At 46.0% G+C, this 20,638-nt stretch overlaps 1 protein-coding gene across 3 annotated transcripts in view; it reads right to left on the bottom strand.

The window, feature by feature from the left end:
• Nucleotides 1-7,357, bottom strand: part of Tiparp (TCDD inducible poly(ADP-ribose) polymerase) — a 33,146-nt gene extending 25,789 nt beyond the window's left edge. The window contains exons 1-2 of one of the 3 annotated variants that reach the window (XM_090338057.1): nt 7,271-7,357; nt 2,960-3,924 (exon numbers count right to left, since the gene is read on the bottom strand). In XM_090338057.1, coding sequence (XP_090194183.1) covers nt 2,960-3,891 — 932 coding nt within the window. In that variant the 5' untranslated portion in view covers nt 3,892-3,924; nt 7,271-7,357. The other 2 variants (XM_090338051.1, XM_090338066.1) reach the window with 2 other exon arrangements.
• Between the last annotated feature and the right edge of the window lie 13,281 nt (nt 7,358-20,638).

Genomic DNA, 20,638 nt, shown 5'->3' with positions numbered 1-20,638 from the left:
TGGCCCCCTGAGCTCTTCGGTTCAAGGCTACCACCCTTCAGCCACAGTACCACTTCTGGTTTTCTGGTGATTAATTAGAGATAAGAGTCTCACAAACTTTTTAGTAGGGCCTGGGCTGGCTTTGAACCTCGATTCTCAGATCTCAGCCCCCTGAGTATCTAGGATTATAGGCATGAGCCATCACATCTGGCTGACACTGTCTCTTGATAACATTAAAAAAAAGATGTAAAGAAAAAGCTCATGAAAGCCACTGTCAATCAAAACTACCAGCAACCATAACTAGGGCAGCAGTCTAGGCTTCAGTCTTATGAGCAAAAAGACCTCTTATAACGATAAGCATCAATTCCAAAACAATTATCCTCTGAGAAAAATTAGGCATGCATTCAGTTTACAGTTTTCTTCTTTACTACTTCCTCTTTCAACAAGTTCAGAATCAGAAGTAAAATTGATCACATTTCAAGTACCCTCACAAACAAAATTAGTTTGTAGTATATCCCTTCCTTCTTGGTGAGTGACAGTAACTAGAAGACTACCCTGGCACAGTTTAGAATGAATGAAATGTAAAACCAATGTTGATCTTCAGTGCTAAGCAGAGCTTTAAATGGCCTCCACAATTTCAATGATCCCAATTCATATCCCAATTGGTGATAGTTTTAAAACTGTTTAGTTCTGCCATCCAATAAATATTACCATCTACTGAGAATGAGTGCCCACTATTATTTTTTTTCATTGCTGTTTCCTCAAGTGTGTACTTTGGAATTTAGAAATATACAAAAGCTTCAACATCAATCTGAGGCATTCCTACATACTAGCTTCCAGTTGATGTTGGTAGTAAACATCTCCAGATGAATATAAACAGTGAGAAAGCAAAGGTGATCACTATTTCACTATAAAAACTTACTGAAATCTTTTAAAATGTTTTTATTATCTAAGCATCTTTGACTAAAGAGCTGAAGAAAACTAAACCTACCTACCTCAATTTCCTTCTCAACAAAATGTAACACATCTAAGATTAACTTAGAACTTAAAGCCTCATGCTTAAAAAGCAAAACAATTTTACTTCAGTCTGTTGGAGACCTAGAACTACTGTATAACTTTCCCCAAGTTCCACACAAGGGAGGTAATATGACGTAGTATGTGATAATGGCTTGCCAAATCATAAACAATGCTAAATTAGAACAAATGAATCCAAAAATTACTGGGTCTAATTTGGACATATACACAGCTGAACACACACTTACTGGTTCTGTGCAATCTGCACAGATAGACCAGCTTTACAGGCCTGACCACAGAGATTAATAACTTTAGCCAAATAATGTGGTAACCATGTGAACCTGGGCTGCTCCGGCTTGTTTGTGAATCTCTCAGCAAGGCTCGACATGCCGTTATCTGCATCTTGTTGCCAGGAAACACAACATCGCTTTGGAATACAAGGAAAGCCAGGTTGCAATGACCACAGGTCAACTTCCCAAAAGCCTAATTTTTGACAGCTGACTACAACCTTACATTTCTTCCTGTAGCCCATTGAGAATTTTGCTTTACTAATTAATAGTTAACAATATATACATTTGCTGGGGGATGGGGTTATTCTCTCAGCAGGACCACTTGTAATGCAGTAATGATAGCCATGTTTCCACTTCAACCTTGGCTGGTTAACTGGAGATAAGTTTCAACCACTCTCTGAGCAGACTGGCTTCAGATGACCCTCAGATTTCAGGTTTCTAAGTAGCTAGGATTATAGGCCTTAACCACTGGTACCTTAGTAGTGATATTAGGAGTTAGGAGTAGTAACTCATTTTTCCTCTCCTGATATCTGACAAATATTACCTCAGTAAAACTGACTTGGAAATCAAGCACTCACTATAACTACTTCAATAACTGATCTAACAATGTACACTTCTGAGTCTACAGCAACATACTCTTTGTCAAAACAAATCTTATCAAAGGATAAATACCTAATATCTTGCTAAGAATTTCTGGACCTTCTAGGCTCAAAATGACTGTCTTGCCTTGCTCACAGTAAAGTAACAGAATACAATGTGTTAAAAATCTGCTATTTCCTTCCTGATCAATTCGAACAGAAAATGTACCAAGATGCTCAAGTACTTAGTAGCCTGGAAATTGAGTTCTTAAGAGTGGAGCCAGGTGCTGGTGGCTGAAGCTTGTAGTTCTATTCAGGAAACTAGGATCTGAGGCTCACAATCTGCAGTCTGAAGCCAGCCAGGGAAGTAAAGCCCATGAGACTCTTATCTCTAATAAACTACCAAAAATCAAAGACTGCCATCAAGGTTTGAAGCCATCCTGGGACAGGAATGTCTATGAGACTCTTAGCTCCAATGAACCACTCAAAAGAAAGAAGTAAAGCTGTGGCTCAAGTGGTAGAGCATTAGCATTGAGCATAAAAATTCTGTTGTGGTGGCTAGAGCCCCTCCCTCCCAGATGCAAGCCCTAGGACCAACACAAAATAATAAGTCAGCTGGGCAATGGCAGTTCATGCCTATAATCTAGCTTCTCAGGAGGCTGAGATCTGGAGAGCAAGATTCGAAGCCAGCTAGAAAAGTCCATGAGACTATCTCCAGCACAAAAATAAACAGATAACATACAAGACTTTAAATAAACCAGGAAATATGTTATAAGATTAACCTTGAACTTCCTTTGGAAATCAAGTTTTCCTATTTGATTAAATAGAGTATTTGATTCACAACACTCAAATGTATATGCAACTTATTAGTCACATGCCTATGGGACAGAATGATATCTAAGCTATTCAAATAATATTCACTGTTTAGTTAGGTAAACAGCCTCCACTCAAACAGCATGAAAAATCAGTGTAGCATAATAACCAAAATAACAGAAAAAAGAATGCCGTATGTTAGTACTGAAAGAAACCACCATACTAAGCTTTTAGTCTATCTTCTCTAGGACATTTAACAGTTTCCTACGTTATTATAATACATACCTATACATCATTCTCATTCTATCATTTTCTGGGTTACAATAAAACCTTTCCAAGTGCTCCTGTGAATCATTGGACACACTCTGCCACTTCTGCGTAGTTGTCTTCTTGATCTGCCAATGATACGGGAGTATTGTGTGATGCTTCAAGCAATCCCTGCCATAAATACAAGTGCCTTGCAGGAAGTCCATACAAATTTCAATTTCATTCTCTTGGTGAGTGTGGTATTGCAGCTGGTTTACCAGCTCAAACACCAGGTCAAGAGAAGCCTCCTCACTTTTGTCCCGGAACAGCTCCGTGTTCAACTTACTACTGGTGTTCAAAATGTACTGAATTGTAAAAGTATTTTCTTCGAAAACTCCGGGAACACAATCTCCAGCTTTTTCAACACAGTCAGGGCTAGTAGGAGGTGGAACGTCCCCTGAAACAGAATGTAAAACCTCAGCCTGGAAGGGCCCAGGTGTAGAAGCTGCCTCTGCCACTGCTCCACTAATGGTTTCAGATGGGAAGCTGGGATCCTGGATTGGAACCACTTGTTCCGGAGTTTCAGTGGAAGGATGGGCTTCTGGTAATTGGCTCTCACTATTTGCCTCATCAGGAATCAGGACAGACACACTGTTTTCTGCTGGTGGGCATGAGGGAGAGATTTCCAGAGGCTTTTTCACCATAGGTTCATGTAAGTTGCTTTCATTTGTACTCTGGTCTCTTGCTCTAAAAACCTCATCAAGAGAGCCAGATTCTAGCAAAGTGTTTAATATAGGCCTCAAAGACCTCAGGGTTCCAGTTCCCAATCTTTTCTGGTCCTGCTTTTTCTTAAAACAAGTCTTCAAAGGGGCAATCTTCCCAGAGAGCTTCATTTCACATGAAAAGTCATCAGGAGGAGAAGGAGGCTGGACTACACAGGCTGGCTCAGGCTCAGTGGTTTCCATTTCCATGATGTAGATTAGTTTCAATAGCGTCTGAAAATTCTATCAGGAAAGGAAGGAAGAGGATCATTTGCAAAGTGACAAGTCAATCTCATTCTTTCATTAAAATGATTTGTGTTAGTTTAAATAAACCCCTGAAATCCTTTGTCTTTCACTATACTACATATTGTCTTTATAAACTGAATTCAATTTTTATTGACAACTGAAGGCTCCAAAGTTCTGTAGGACTTTAGTATTATTTGTGAACTTAAAATGGATGTTAACAGCTTGGGGTATAAAATTTTCTCGTGATAGCCTTTTTTTGTCCCTTAATAAGTGTTCTCTGCTTTCTCTATTAAACTCTTTGGGAAAAAGAAAGAAAGAGAGAGAAAGGGAGAGAGAGAGAGAGAGAAAGGGAGAGAGAGAAAGGGAGGGAGAGAGAGAGAGAGAAAGAAAAAGAGAGAAAGGAAGAGAATCCTATAATTTTAAGTAGAGATGGGTAGAAGATGGCAGGTAAAAATAATCAAAATTATCTAAGAGGTAAACCACATCTCCCCCAGCTCTGTGGTTCTCCTCACAGTTGTTTATGTATCATCTGTCTCATGAGCCAATCCTAGGGCTTGAATTCAGGGCCCAGGCATTGTCCTTGAACTTGTTTGCTCAAGTCGATTGCTCTACCACTTGAGCCACAACTGTATTTCTGGTGGTCTTGGGGACTTTCCTGCCCTGTATGGCTTGGAGCTGTGATCTTCAGATCTCAGCCTCCTCAATAGCCAGAATTACAAGCATGAGCCAAAAGTACACAACTCAAAAACTTATCTCATGGGGGGGGGGGGAAGTTTATGAAATAAAGAATAACTGTCAAACAGCAAATGAATTCGGAGCATAAGAATATATACAGAACACAAGTGCTCATTAACTAAACTGTTACATGAAGGAAAGCCAGAAACCTGTTAAACACTTTTATACTTTATAAGCTCTGCCGTGTTCCAAGAATATTCAAGGCCTACTTTTGCAATAAGCATATTACAACTGCTGAAAGAATATAGCAGTGTTTATCTTTATCAATAATCGCTGTACACTGTGCTAGAAATAACAGCAATTCTATAACACAGAAAGGATCTCACAATCCTTGTCTTCAGAACAGTTACATATATACATTTTGAAAAGCAAATGAATACATAGAAGAGCAGCACAAAACACAAAAAGCATACCATACCAAATTTCAGATTCTAAATGAACTACTAAAAGATTTACTTTTTAAAATGTTTTATAAGAATTAGAACTCTTGGTTAAAATAAAAACAAAATTTTTACAAGCTCACATCTGTAATCCTAGCTACTCAAGAGGCTGAGTTCTAAAGATCAAGGTTCAAAACCAGTCCAGACAAGAAAATCTTGATAATTTCTAATTAACCACTAAAAACTAGAAGTGAAGCTGTGGCTCAAGTAGTAGCCTTGAGCAAAAAGGCTCGGGGACAGCAACAACAGCTCAGGTCCTGTGTTTAAGCCCCCAAACTGGCACACAGACACACTTTGGAAATATTGACTGAGAAAGGATGGCAAGGATCATCAATCTTCTTTGCTCTTGTTCCACAGATTGGAGATCTCTGAAACAAGGACACTCGATTTAATCACGTGTGCATGGTGGGAAGCCTGGCACAATGCACATTGGATATTCCACAAACATTTTGTTGGCTGGATTACTTAAGAAAAAAAAAAGCATATGTTCAATTTTTTGTTCTTAGTGAATTGTGAGTCAAAACCAAAAAAAGATAAAACTTGAGTCCCTAGAAAAATGAGTATTAATGATCTAGTGGAGAAATTCATGAATCTATGTATAAAAAGTGCCCAACTGTCAAGCTCGGAAAAATTAAACACAAAAGCACTGTGAATAACAGTGTTACTTGTAAGTACAAAAGGCAGGAAAAGGAGAGTTCGCTGCGAGCTGGCAAGGTGAGGGAAAGCTTCATGAAGAGGGATCTGACAGGAGCCATAAATCAACTGGAAAGCAGCCAAACCAGGCGTTATTATTCCTCACTCGGTGTCTTGCCTCCAGGCTCTATTGGCACAGATGGTGGTATTCCCTCTCTGCCACGCCAAACTGGCTTGTGCCTTCCTCCACGCGCGCGCGCACACTCACACAGCAACCACCCCAGCCCACTGGCCTGTGCCTTTCTCCACGTGCACCCACAGCAACACCCCGCCCCCCACCCCGTCACACCCAATCAACGCAAACAAGACAATCGTTTGTCATCACACACACACACAGCAACCACCCGTCACGCCCAATCAACATAAACCTGACACGACCGATTGTGTATGTCGCACTCACACTCAGACAACTTTCCTGGCTGCTGCCCTTCCTGGAACTCGGAAACAACGGGAGCGGACGCAAAGAAGAGGGAAGCCACTGGAACCAAGTTCCTCAATTAGTTTGCATAACAGAGACGTTCGGTCCGGGAGGGCGGCCTCCACAGCCGCCCCGGCCGGCGGCTCCTCCGCGCCAGCCTCCGCCTCGTGACGCCCGAGGAGGGCGGCCCCACGCGCCCGACGGACCCCGGCGACCCCGGGAGCCGCAGACCATGCGCGCCGGGTCCGAGCGGCGCCTCCTGCCGGCCGCGACCGTTATCGCGCCAGCGCCGCGGAGGCGCCGCGATGCGGGGCGTCCCGAGCATCCCTGGCCCCAGCGGCCCCGGCGGCCCCCGCGCCCCGACTCACGCACGCACCCGGCCGCCCCTCAGAGCTCCGCGCCGGCCGCTCCGCCGCGCCGTCCGAGCTCCGTCCCGCGAGCCCGGGGCCCCGCAGCGCGGGGGGTGCGGGTGGTGGCGGGGGACCGCGAGGGCCCGGCGCCCGCCAAGTCCTGAAAAACAACCCGTACAACTTGGGGGTGGCGGCCGAGGGGCGGGGCGGCCCGGGCTCCCGCGGCGCCGGGCACCGAGTCCTCGCCGGCTCCCCCGGCGCCCGCCCGGCCCGCAGGGACGCGCCCCGCCCGCCGGGCCCCGGAGACCGCGGCGAGGCCCCGGGAGGCGCGCCGGCACACCTGCCGGACTCCCGGACTAAGTGTAACCCCCCGCCCGTCCCGGCGCCGAGGGGCGCGGAGATGCCCGGAGCCCTGCCGGCGGCGCCGGCCAGGATCCCAGCCCGCCAGGGGTCGGTGCCGCGCGGCCCGCGCCCGCCGCCCGGCTGCCCGCCCGGGGTCCCCGCGCCGCTCGGAGCCCACCTTTACCTCAGCGCGCTGAGGACGGGCGAGTGTTGACCACAGAGCCGCGGCGCGGGCAGCGCCGGGGTCAGCGCGGAGGGCGGGCACCGGCGCCTAGGGACCGCAGCCTGGCGACGCGGCCAGCCGCGCGCGGGCCATCTCAGAGCGGAGCGCCGAAAGCCGAGTCCGCGCTCCGGGTCCAACTCACCCTCCTGTCACCGCGAGCTCCGCTTTAAGTGGCTTCCGGTCGCCTCCTCCCGACGGCCCCGTCGCGGAGGCGGAGTCTGGGCGGCTGGAGGGCGGGGCGAGCTGAAGATCCTGGCGCTCATTGGTTGCCCAGAAGTCGGGCCCGCCCCGCGCGCGCGAGTGGGGTGCGGGTGTGCGTGCGCGCGCGCTTCCGCGAGGGGGCGTGTCCCTCCGCGGGCCGGCCGCTGTCCCCGAGGGCCGGGCGTCGCGCCTGCGTGGGGCGGGCAGCGGCTCGGGAGGGACAGAGGGTCACTTTGTTCCGCGGGGACCCGGCTCGCGCCGGAGGGAGGGTGTGGGACGGAACGACCCGTTTCGGTGCGGGCCTGCTTTGTCCCTTCGCCGCCTCCCCCGACGCCGCTGGATCCTGAGAGGAGGCCAACGGCTGCTACGGCTGCGACCGCCGGACGGGGTCGCCGGCCCCGCGCCGGACGGGCGGGAAAGGCGCTCGGGGACCGCGAGCCTCGGGGGCGGGGGGAGGGGGCGGATGGCCGAAGCGCGTGGACCGGCTTGAACGCGCTCAACCCCCTGGATCCCAGACCCCCAGGCTAGGCCTCCGCCCCGTGACCCGACCCCCCAGGACCCCCAACCCTGACCTCCGCCCCGTGACCCGACCCCCCAGGACCCCCAACCCTGACCTCCGCCCCGTGACCCGACCCCTCAGGACCCTCCAACTCAGGCCTCCGCCCCGTGACCCGACCCCCCCCAGGACCCTCCAACTCAGGCCTCCGCCCCGTGACCCCACCCCCCAGGACCCCCAACCAAGGCCTCCGCCCCGTGACCCGACCCCTCAGGACCCCCAACCCTGGCCTCTGCCCCGTGACCCGACCCCTCAGGACCCCCAACCCTGGCCTCTGCCCCCTGACCCGACCCCTCAGGACCCCCAACCCTGGCCTCTGCCCCCTGACCCGACCCCTCAGGACCCCCAACCCTGGCCTCTGCCCCCTGACCCGACCCCTCAGGACCCCCAACCCTGGCCTCTGCCCCCTGACCCGACCCCCCAGGACCCTCCAACCCTGACCTCTGCCCCCTGACCCGACCCCTCAGGACCCCCAACCCTGGCCTCTGTCCCCTGACCCGACCCCCCCAGGACCCCCAACCCTGGCCTCTGCCCCTGACCCTACCCCTCAGGACCCCCAACCCTGGCCTCTGTCCCCTGACCCGCCCCCCTGGGACCCCCAACCCTGGCCTCTGCCCCCTGACCCGACACCGCACGACCCTCCAACTCAGGCCTCCGCCCCGTGACCCGACCCCTCAGGACCCCAACCCAGGCCTCCGCCCCGTGACCCGACCCCCCAGGACCCTCCAACCCAGGTCTCCCCCCCACCCTACCTCCCAGGACCCTCCAACCCAGGTCTACCCCCACACCCGACCCCCCAGGACCCCCAACCCTGGCCTCTGCCCCTGACCCGACCCCTCAGGACCCCAACCCAGGCCTCCGCCCCGTGACCTGACCCCTCAGGACCCCCAACCCTGGCCTCTGCCCCCTGACCCGACACCGCACGACCCTCCAACTCAGGCCTCCGCCCCGTGACCCGACCCCTCAGGACCCCAACCCAGGCCTCCGCCCCGTGACCTGACCCCTCAGGACCCCCAACCCTGGCCTCTGCCCCCTGACCCGACACCGCACGACCCTCCAACTCAGGCCTCCGCCCCGTGACCCGACCCCTCAGGACCCCCAACCCAAGCCTCCGCCCCGTGACCCGACCCCCCAGGACCCTCCAACCCAGGTCTCCCCCCCACCCTACCTCCCAGGACCCTCCAACCCAGGTCTACCCCCACACCCGACCCCCCAGGACCCCCGACCCAGGTCTCTCCCCCGTGACTCGGCCCCCAGGACCCCCTAACCCAGGTCTCCCCCTTGTGACCCGAACCCCAAGACCCCCTAATCCAGGTCTCCCCCCTGTGACCTTACCCCCAGGATCCCCGCAGCTAGGTCTCCCCCCCACCTCTCCCACCTCGTGACCCGACCCCCCAGGCTCTGTGACCCTGCAACTCCAGTCCCCCAGGACCTGGCAACACTGAGCCCTCACATGCCCTCCCCACGCCTGTTGGGGGTGTGCTTACAGATAAATACCTGCAAGGCATTCAGGCAAGAGGCATGAGGCTGCCATGTTGTTTGCCTTGTAAAGTGTCTCTGGGTTCTAAGTCAGCGTATCTGAGTTTCAGTAAAGCCGAGAGAAACCCAGAGTTCCTAGAATCCTCTGGAAAGCAAAACTTCCTGGTGTCACCGGAGCAGGTGACCGGTTACAGGTGGGCCTGTAACCCTGACCCACCCAGAAGGCTGAGATCTGAGGGTGCCCAGGCAGACAAGTCCGGGAGACCCTTATCCCCAAGTAACTGGCAGAACTGGAAGGGTAGCTGTGGCTCAAGTGGTAAAGCACCAGCCTAGAGTGCGAAAGCTAAAGGATAGCGCTCAAGTCCTGAATTCAAGCCCAGTACTAACAAACACACATCCACAAAAATTCCTAGTAATTCCAGACCCTGGGGAATAAGAAGTTTTGGTTCCTAGTTTTTATTATCTTCATGTTCTAATTCTGGTTAAAGGTATCTCCCTAACAGGTTTATCTCAAACAAGGCAGGGCCACTAAACTCTAGGGAGAGTGACTTGGCTGGAATTTACAGGTGATAGTAGCAAAAGACAGTATCTTTAGGCTAAAAACTATACAAACACAAGATCTTCACCTGTGTCTACTCTTCTGAAGTAGACCTTCCCAAAGCAGATATTTAAGTCTGTCACCTTCCTGCTTTTGTCTGATTTGTCTTATCCTATGTTCCTTTGCCTTTCCTTTCTTGCTTTCTTTGGGACTTTTTAAAAGTTCCATTCACTTCCAACAAGTTATTTGATATATGTGATTTGATATTTGGGGTAATGTTTCAGTTGTTTACTGATGTGTACAAATCATCCCAAAATGTAGTAACTTTAAACAATGACTCTAACTTGCTCATGATTCCAGATTCTGTTGTTCAAGAATTTAGTCAGCACACAGAACAAGTGGCTCGAGTCTGTGATAGCCAGGGCCCAACTAGAATTGCTCCAGTGTCTTGTATCACATCTCATGACACGAGGATGGAAGCGGACTCTCATGACAAAAATACGGTAAATACAAAGATAAGAATGTTGGTACAGGGCCGGAAGTTTGGGCTAGTGGTAGAGTGCTTGGCTAGCATGCACGAAGACACGGGTTTGATTCCTCAGTACCACATATACATAGAAAAAGCTGGAAATGGTGCTGTGGCTCAAGTGGTAGAGCTCTAGCCTTGAGAAAATCTAAGGACAGTGCTCAGGCCCTGAGCTCAAGCCCAGGACCGGAAAAAAAAAAAAAAGAACGTTGGTACAGGTAGGGGTGGGAGGAGGGAAAGGGGGACAAAAACATGAGAAAAGGGGTATCAAGGTTGGAGAAGTAATGCACCTACTACGTGATGAATGTTACTGTAACCCCTCTAACATTACCCCAACAATAAAATACAATCATAAAACAACAACAACAAAAAAATGTTGGTGCAAGCACCAGTGGTTCACACCAGGAATTCAAGCTACCCAGGAAGCTGAGATCTGGAGTTCAAAGCCAGCCTGAGTAGGAAAGTATGTGAGACTCCCGTTTCCAGTGAATCACAGAAAAAGCAGAAGGGGCTCTGTTCCTCAAGTGGTAGAAGGAGCCCTGGGACCGGCAAAAAAAAAAAAAAAAAAAAGTTGGTATAGAAGAAGACTATTGTCTTTGGTCCTTGGGGGTAGTTTAGGGCCTCCTCAGAATAGTCTTCTCAGAGGTACAAGAGAGGACCATTCCAAGAAGACACATCTCCATTTCTTTCTATTGAGATTCTGAGCTGGGTGCTGTAGCTCACTCCTGTAATCCCAGGGGAGGTATGGCTCCAATAGTACCACAGCAGCCTTGAGTGAAAAGCTAAGAACTCAAGGCCCTGAGTTCAAGCCCTAGTACTGGCATAAATTTTACTGTATTTTTTTTTTCTGAAAGGGGAGGTCAGAGTGCTGAAAAATCATTTCCTTACATCCCATCCAATCACAGGTGTCCAGGAGAGATTGTTGAAGTCATATGCTCAAGATTTGTAGAAAAACAGGTCCTTCCCTACTACCCAGCCACCTTCCAATTTTTCTTTTTTCCTCTTCCTTTAAATACCGGCAGGAGGATGAAGATACAGTCTCATGACAAAAATAAAGCTGTGATATGAAAAATGTGGAGATGAAAGCCACAAGCTAAGGATTCTGGGGCAGAAAGATAGGAGGAACTTGGGTCATTCATGGCATCCTAAAGCTGCTACAATGGTACTAGAATAGCTACCTCTAGATCTACATCTGGAAATAAATCCCAATTTACTATACTGCCTCCTGGAATGAACTACTGAACATTCTCTTGGCTAATAGATGAACTGTTGTAAGTTTTCTCCTGACTAGTTTTCCTTCTTTCTTTCTTTCTTTCTTTCTTTCTTTCTTTCTTTCTTTCTTTCTTTTTCTTTCATTCATTCTTTCTTTCTTTTTGGTGGGTCAGGGGGCTTGAACTCAGGGCCTGGATCCAGTCCCTGAGCTCTTCAGCTTAAGACTACCACCCTACCCCCAAAGCCACAGCCCCACTAACCGTTTTCTAGTGATTAATTGGAGATAAGAGTCTTCTAGTCTTTAGTGCCCAGGCTGGCTTTGAACTGCTATCCTCAGATCTCAGCCTCCTGAGTAGCTAGAATTACAGGCATGAGCCACCACACCCAACTCCTGGCTAATTTTCTTGCTTACAGTCTTTACAAATCAGATGACCATTCCCACTGTACCATTCCCACTAATTCATGCTGTATATATCAAACTATTAAGATTGACATGTATCAAATAAAAATAGGAAGTAGAAGAAATAACAATAGTTAATTCTTTTAGTCTTATTTTAATATTTTGGTATAGTTATATTTTGTTTTATTATATTCAAAAATTTTCCTAACATTGTGACATATTTATGTTTACCTAACATTCATAAATAGCTTTCTATATTAACATAATCCTTTTTATAGCAAGCATTTATTTTAGTATAACCCAGTTAAAGTAAGGAGAAATAGAAAAAGAGACAAACATTTCCTGTTCCCCAAGCAGGTAATTAGAGTTAAAAACTCCAGCATATTCTTTTTTTTTTTAATGAGTGAACAATTTTTACTGAAACCCTTAAAGGTTAAAAGAGGACCAATGGTGAGTTTGGGTACCATAACAGAAAATCTCACCTAACTGTACCATCATTCACAGGAATGAACAAACCCAAAGACGACAAAATTCAGATTCTCATGTAACTGCTACAAGTGGATGTAAATAAATTAATCATTCTATCATAACCTTCCTTTAATTATATGAAAAAGGGAATTTACATGGCATAACAAAGATTCCAGCATATTCTTTTAAACAAGTAGAGTACTAATATTCAAAATAGCAATGACAAGTTCGGCTTATTTGGCTTCTTGTCACTGAGCATATTATTTCACTCTGTGTGTGTGCGTGTGTGTGTGTGTGTGTGTGCGTGCGTGTGTGCGTGTGCGTGTGCATGTTTAGGTGTTTTTGCTCAATGATAGTGCTTTCCCACTTGAGCCACAACTCCATTTCTGGGTCTTTGGGGAGTGGTTAATGAGAATAAAAGTCTTACAGAGTTTCTTTTTCCTTTTTTTTTTTTTTTTTTTTTTGTGGGTCCTGGGACTTGAACTCAGCCTGGGCACTGTCCCTGAGCTCTTCAGCTCAAGGCTACCACCCTACCCCCCTGGGCCTGGGCGCTGTCCAAGTGATCTTCAGCTCAAGGCTACTACCCTACCCCCTGGGCCTGGCTGTCCCTGAGCCCTTCAGCTCCTGGCTACCGTCCTACCCTTGAGCCAAGCCCCACTTCCTGTGTGTTTTTTTTTTTCCTAGAGGTTAATTGGAGATAAGAATCTCAGGTCCTTTTGTGCCCGGGCTGGCTTTGAACCTTGATCCTCAGATCTCAGCCTCCTGAGCAGCTAGAATTATAAGCGTGAGCCACCAGCTACCTTTTATTTTTTTTTTTATTGTAATTAGTAAAAGGGTTACATGATATTTGCCAGATAGAAGGTGCATTAATTCACATACATTGATACCCTTTCACATGTCTTGGTACCCATTTCCCTCCCCCCCCACACCCCCGCCAGCTACCTTTTAGCAAATAAATTATTCACTATTTCTCTACATTTAAGTCAAGGATTAAATATTATGAGTATACACGGAGGAATGAGATGGATTCCTTAATGTGCTTCAAAACTACAGGATAGGTTGGGGGCAGTCTTAGAGGTAGAGTATCTGTCTACCAAGCACAAAGCCTGAGTTCACAGGCCAAGACTCCCATAGAGTCCCAATAAAACTACAAAATAAGCCAGGAACAGTGATACACAGCAGCAACCCCAGTCCTCAGCAGGTTGCAGAAGGAGTATCCTGACTTCCAAGCCAGCCTGTGCTTCATAGGGACACACTATCTCAACCAAGAAAGAAACAAAACAACAACCAACAACCCTGTAAGACACATATCTATGCAATAATATGCTCTGTATTTGAATTTACTGTTGTTGTTTTTTTTTGCCAGCCAATCCTAGGGACTGAACTCAGGGCCTAAGCACTGTCCTTGGACTTTCTCAAAGCTAGCCCTCTGCCATTTGAGCCACAATACCACATGATACTGAGGAATCAAACTCAGGGTCTTCATGCATGTTAGGCAAGCACTCTACCACCAGGCCAAACTCTCAGCACCATGGCTATTTATTTTTATATTAGTAAATATACTTGGATTTGTGCAATAGGCTTATAAAATGGAGTTACTTTAATTTTCTTTTTTTTTTAATTCTAATTTCCAGCATTCTTATCTGCTAGATTTGCCTTATCATCATGGGTCTATACTCACAGGGAACAATTTCAACATGAAAGCCAAGACTTCTTTCTGGAGCTTTCAAGTGACTCAAGGTCCTTCCGTTTTCATTTTCATTAACAGTAAATGTTATCAAGTGTAAATGTCAATATTCGGTTGCTTTCTATTTTGGAAATTATCAGTAATAGTTGATTTCCCAACACCTCTTGCTGAAAAGATAACCACTTTTGATAACATGCCAGAAACAAAACAGTAACCAAAGTAAGTAAGAGCACAAAGAAAAGACCAAGATTTGAATAAAGCTTTATGTTTAGTATTTCTGTAGGGAAAATGACAGACTATATAAAAATGACATACCCATAACTCCTAATTTTTTTTTTTGTGCCAGTTCTGGGCTTGAGCTCACTGCCTGAGCGCTGTCCTTGGACTTTCTCAAGGCTAGAGCTCTACCACTTGAGCCTCAACACCACTTCCGGCTTTTTTGTATGTATGTGGTACCAAGGAATCGAACCTTGGTCTTCGTGCATGCTAGGCAAGCACTTAACCACTAGGCCAAACTCCCAGCCCAACTCCTAATTTTTGAGTATTAAGTTCAAGTTATGTTTTCTACAATCAACTTAGATTTAGGGCAATTTATTGTTTAACTGAAAAAAAATTCATTGGTGTGTGTATGTGTGTAGCAAAGAAAAGTTAGACTATGCTTATCTACATAACGAAATTACTATTCTTTTTTCTTTTTTTTTTTTTTTTTTTTGGTTGGTCATGGGACTTGAACTCGTCCTGGGTGCTGCCCCAGAGCTCTTCAGCTCAAGGCTATCACTCTACCCTTGAGTCAAGCCCCACTTCCCTTTTCTAGAGGTTGATTGGAGATAAGAGTCTCAGGTCCTTTTGTGTCCAGACTGGTTTTGAACCTTGATCCTCAGATCTCAGCCTCCTGAGTATCTAGGATTGCAGATGTGAGCCACTGCACCCGGCTTTTATTCTTTTTAAATATAAAAATAGTACTGCTATTTTATCTTCAAATTACTAATGTGCTAACTTCTAGAATTTACTTAAGGAAAAACAGGTGTGTATGCTGGGGGTGTGGTATAAACATACTAGGGCTTCAACTCAGAGCATCAACTCTCACTTGGCTTTTTTGCTCAAGGCTGGCCTTTCACCACTTGAGCTATACCTTCACTTCCAGCTTTCTTGTAGTGAACTGAAGATAGAGTCTCATGGATTTTTCATCCCTGGCTGGCTGACTTTGAACCTCCTCAAGCTCCTGAGTAACTAGAAGTTTAGGCCTGAGCCATGAATGACCAGTTGAGGGAAGATTTCTTATTTCTCTGGAGTTCTAGAGCAAGATAAGATTTTGCCAGAAATGCATTTACCTCGAGTTGCTTTTATTATTTTCTTTAATTATTAAGTATTTGTACAAAGAGGTTACAATTCCATAAACTGGGTTTATGAGAACAATACATCTTAATCAATATCACCCCTTCCAAGTGTCTTTTAAAGAGTGTTGGTGGAAGAAAATTGGAAAATACTATTCAAAACACTATCATGAGAACTAATGTAGAAGCTGGGCAAGATGGCTCACGTCTGTAATTCTAGCTACTCAGGAGGCTGAGGTCTGAGGATCTCAGTTCAAAGCCAGCCTGAGCACTAAAGACCAAGAGACTCTTATCTCCAATTAACTACTAGAAAATGAGAAGTGGAGCTGTGGCTCAAGGGGTAGGGCAGTAGCCTTGAGCTGAAGAACTCAGCGACAGGGCCCAGGCCCAGAGTTCAAGCCCTATGACCCACCAAAAAATGAAAAAAAAAAGAAAGAGCTAAAGTAGAGAACTTAATCAGCATAAATTAAGGGTGAATTAATTCAATGCTTAAAGGTAAGTTGGTTTAGAGTTTGTCATAAACATGCCTTCAGAACTGTAAATTTAAATTTCATTTTTCCTAAGGTAATGGAATATTCATTTTGAAGACCATTTCTAAATAAAAAATATTTCTCAGTTATAATATCTATTAAAACACACTTTTTGCTGGGCACCAGTGGCACATATCTGTAATCCTAGCTACTCAGGAGGCTGAGATCTTAGGATCTTAGGCACTTTTGTGCCAGTCCAGGCACAAAAGTGGGGTCTTGGCATCCAATTTCATTCAGTCCTCACTTATATTGCCGTGAGACATTCTGGCCCACAAATACTTTCCACTTATACTCTTGGGTCTCTGCAAAGCGAGCATTCTATGTTTCAGTGAACTTTTAGTTCAGCACTGTCATGAAAGCTAAGGATTGTGCCTGTTGGGGACCCTTGCACGTGGTTTAAGATTTCACGTGGATGTCCAAACTCAGTATAGTGATTTGGCAGACTGTCGGGAGGGCTGCGTTTCATTTCTGACTTCTCAGCAGCCAGATGATGCCCACACCATAGGTTCTCAATCTGGTCTGGACTTGAGCACTGTTTGAGCAGTTTATGTAGGTGTGCATTTATAAGTTCTTTGGATTTTACCTTGAGATCAAAATCAATGTACATTACATGCTTAATGTAAATTAAATGTTAAAGTAATGTTTACTCTGGAAAGGAATGTAAAACAAGGTTAGTTAATAGTTCTGGAAAGAGGTTCAAGGTGTCTTGGACTAGCAAGGGAACATGGGAATTTCGTGCTGATACTGAGGGGACCACAGATGGACTTGAGTATGGGCTTACAGAGGGGCTGGAGAGGCAGGAGTGGCTCCTCAGTTTAGCTAGAGCACCTGGAAGGGTGGGGTTGTGGTTTATTGAGATAGTGGTGACTGGGGGACCAGCAGGCTTTTGATAGCCAGGAGGAACAGGAGTGTAATTTTGGCCTTGTTATGGAGACAGATTAGATACAAGTGGAGAAGTTGGTAGGCTGTTGAATAATGAAGTTCAGAGTTTAGAGGAAACACTAGCATTGTAACTAAGAATGGCCCATTTCTACACTTACAACACAAACCCATGGTTCTTCTTTTCCACTTGCTGCGCAGTTAGGAGGGCTTAAACTTGGGTCTTTGAAATAAGGAAGGGTGGGCTGCATTCTACATTTGCAAAGGAGGGCCTTTTATTTTCTGGAAACTTGTGTGTGAGCTGTAGTCACCGCTGGCCTATAACCTCATTTTGTAACCAAATACATTGGGTTGCCTCTAGGCAGGTGAAAAGCCAACCGACTCATCTAGGAAAGAAGAGTGAGGAAAGGCTGGTCTGGGGCGAGGGGAGCTCCCAGGGGATGTCTCTTTTATTGAAGAAATTCATGCATATTAATACAAGAAAGTTTCTTCCACACTGGGAGATAGGGTCCAAAATGAGGGTGGGGAATGCCTTGGGGAGAGAATTTAGTATTATAACGGGAAGAGTGACAAAGGACTTTGACTAATTCTTCACGCATTTCTCTGCAGTGGCCTTTGGAAAACAAGACAATCTGAGAGTTAACTCCCCACTCCAGCACAAGTGGCCTACCCACTCAGCCCTGCCTAGCAGCGAACAGTTTCCTGTTCCTGCAGCAGGGAGAATGGTAGTTCTGATGAACATGAGCTAATTTAAGGTGACCTGAGACCCCTTTCAAAGAAGCTGACTTAGGAAATGACTTAGTGGCTAAAGGCATAAAACACGGCCTTAGTGGTAAGGAAAGAAAAGGCCAGGTCAAGTATTAAAATATGAAAACAAAAATTGAAAGTGGCATATACAAGTTTCTAGTAATCTAAGCTAAATCTGGTGTGTGTGTGTGAGAGAGAGAGAAAGAGAGAGAGAGAGAGAGAGAGAGAGAGAGAGAGAGAGAGAGAGAGAGAGAGAGAGAGAGAGAGAGAGAGCGCTGATACTGAGGCTTAAACTCAGGGGTGAACACTATACCAAAGCTTTTGTGCTCCAGGCACAACCCCTTGGGCTACAGCTCCACTTCAGCTCCTTGGTGGCTAAGAGTCTCATAGACTTACTTGCCTGTGCTGGCTTTGAACTGGAATTCTCAGATCTCAACCACTTAAGTAGCTAGGATTACAGCTGTGAGCCAGGGCTGCCCAGCTCTAAATCTGGCTTTACAACCAAAATGCAGAGGATGAATAGAGTTATTATTTGCTGGCTTCTTGCCTGGGCACTTGAAAGAAGCAGCCGTTTCTTACTTTCAAATGGAAACCAGATGGAAATTTACTGTACCAGTCCAGTCTATACTAAGAAAAAAATTTACACATTATTTTTACTTACTTGCCTGAGATACTTTGTTTTTCGCTTTTTGTTTTGCTTTTTGTTTTCTGAGGAGTAGGTAAATTATAAGTCACGGATCCTCTAGTAATGACTGAATTTCTACTGCTCCAAGGACCAAGTAAAGACACCAAGGATGGGCCCTCATGGAGCATGTGGGAGAAATACTTTACTCGAATATTCACTGAAATAAAAATACAGAAATCTGACCAATGTACATGCTGTAAATAGTACAGTGAAACCATTTTGTATAGTGTGTGTGTGTGTGTGTGTGTGTGTGTGTGTGTGTGTGTGTGTGTATTCAGAGCCTGGGTACTGTCCCTTAGCTCCTTCACTCAAGGTAGGCACTCTACTTCTTTGAGGCACACCTCCACTTTCTGATTTTTGATGGTTAATTGAAGATAAGAGCCTCTGGAATTGGCCTGCTTGGCTGGCTTTGAACCAGAATCTTCAGATCACGGCCTCCTGAGTAGCTAGGATTACAGGCATGAATTACTCACCTAGCTGCCAATACAACAATATTTTTAAATGAAAAAGTCAAAATATAATTTCAAACTTTGAAATTTCAAACCTTATCAGGGACAAGGACAACAGACACAAAGGCAGAATTGTGAAAGTGTATCTGTTTAGAGAGAGCGGGTGCTGACATTCGGAGGGAGTGGAGGGGTGCGACTGGGCTGTGCTGAATCAGCCTCATTAAGGATTCTGAAGGACAGTGCAAGTTGTTCTAGTTTTTGTTTCTACTTTAAAAAATGACCATATTTTTATTTTAATGCCAATAGGTAATAAGGGTAATCTTTCACTTCCAGTAATAGAGTAGGTAATTCAGGCTAATTTACCAAGAAAACGCACAAAATTTGGACACAATGCTTTTAAAAGCACTCTGAGCGGTAACAAGGAATGAAAGGAAGAAGATCTATGTGCAACTTGAGGAAAGAATTTAAAGTCACTTTTCCCAAAGCAGTGGCTTGGGCAGCTGTACAGAGAACTTTTTGGCAAATTGATAGAGGTAGAGATATAAAACTGAAATTTGAGGAAGTCAAAGGGAATAATGCTAGGCTTTTTCTGTGTATGTGGTACTGAGGAATTAAAACCAGGGCTTCATGCATGCTGGGCAAGCACTCTACCACTGAGCCACATTCTCAGCCCCCAGGCTTTGTGCTGGAAACCAAAGATCTAGATTGGATCGACCAGGAATTGATTGGCCTTCCAGAAGACCTGATCCCCCCACCTGGAAATCCTCTAGCATCCTCTTAACTGATCAGGATTAAGGGGATTTATCATTGTCATAGGTCTTGACCTCTCACAGCAAGCAGTTGTGAATACTCTCTGGAAGAAGTGAATCTTCCTTTAGATATAAAAATGTTTTTACATTTATCCAAATATAATATCAGCATTAAATACCCAGTAAGCACCCAAGCGTCAGTGGGACAACTCGAGGGACATAAGCCTAATCAAAGGTCCTGCTGGGCAAAATAGGGCAATTCCAATTGTAAGAGGCAACTTAAAAGATGCTTTTGCTAGACCCGGCAAATTAATTTGCTAGACCCCCCTCCCCAACTTTGTATCTATGTCCTTTGATCTGAGTTGTGCCAATCACCTTGAGCTCCAGTCAAGACAAAATTCCAGATAAATATCTTGTGTGGAAGACAAATTGCCCCTCAAAGCGGCAATGCTGGCATTCTTATCATCTTAAAATAATCCATGCAATGGCTCACACCTGCAATCCTGGCTACTCAGGAAGCTGAGATCCGAGGATCTTGTTTCAAAGCCATCCCCAGTTAGGAAAGTCCATGAGACTCTTATCTCCAATTAACCATCAAAAAGCTGGAAGAGGAGTTGTGGCTTAAGTGATAAAACACTAGAGTTGAACAACAACAACAAAAAGCTCAGGGACAATGCCCATGCATTGAGTTCCAGCCTTATGACCAGCACACAAAATGACTAAACGAAATGATCTTAATCAGTGTGAAAAATTACAATCATTACTAAGATATTAAGAACTGTCTTATTTTTTGTGCATTTCCTTACTGGGGCCTGACCTCAGCCCCAGGCTGGCATACTACCATTTGAGGTACAACGTCACTTTTGGCTTTTTGCCTGTTAATTGCTTAAGGCTTGCTTTGAACCTCGATCCTCAACTCTTAGTCTCCCCAGTAGCGAGGCTTGCAGATGTAAGCTACCAGTGCCTAGCTTATGGACAGTTTTAAATGTAAGAAAAAGAGAAAAAAAGATAGCAAAAGTAATTTTTCTTTAATGTATTTAAAACATCACAGTGACGCTCAAGTGTTTTAC

Source organism: Megascapheus bottae, chromosome 1, assembly GCF_031878675.1.
Source record: "Megascapheus bottae isolate mThoBot1 chromosome 1, mThoBot2.hap1, whole genome shotgun sequence".
Classification (NCBI taxonomy): Eukaryota; Metazoa; Chordata; class Mammalia; order Rodentia; family Geomyidae; genus Megascapheus; species Megascapheus bottae.
Note: the sequence above shows the minus strand (reverse complement) of the source record. Positions and strands in the feature narration are given on the sequence as shown.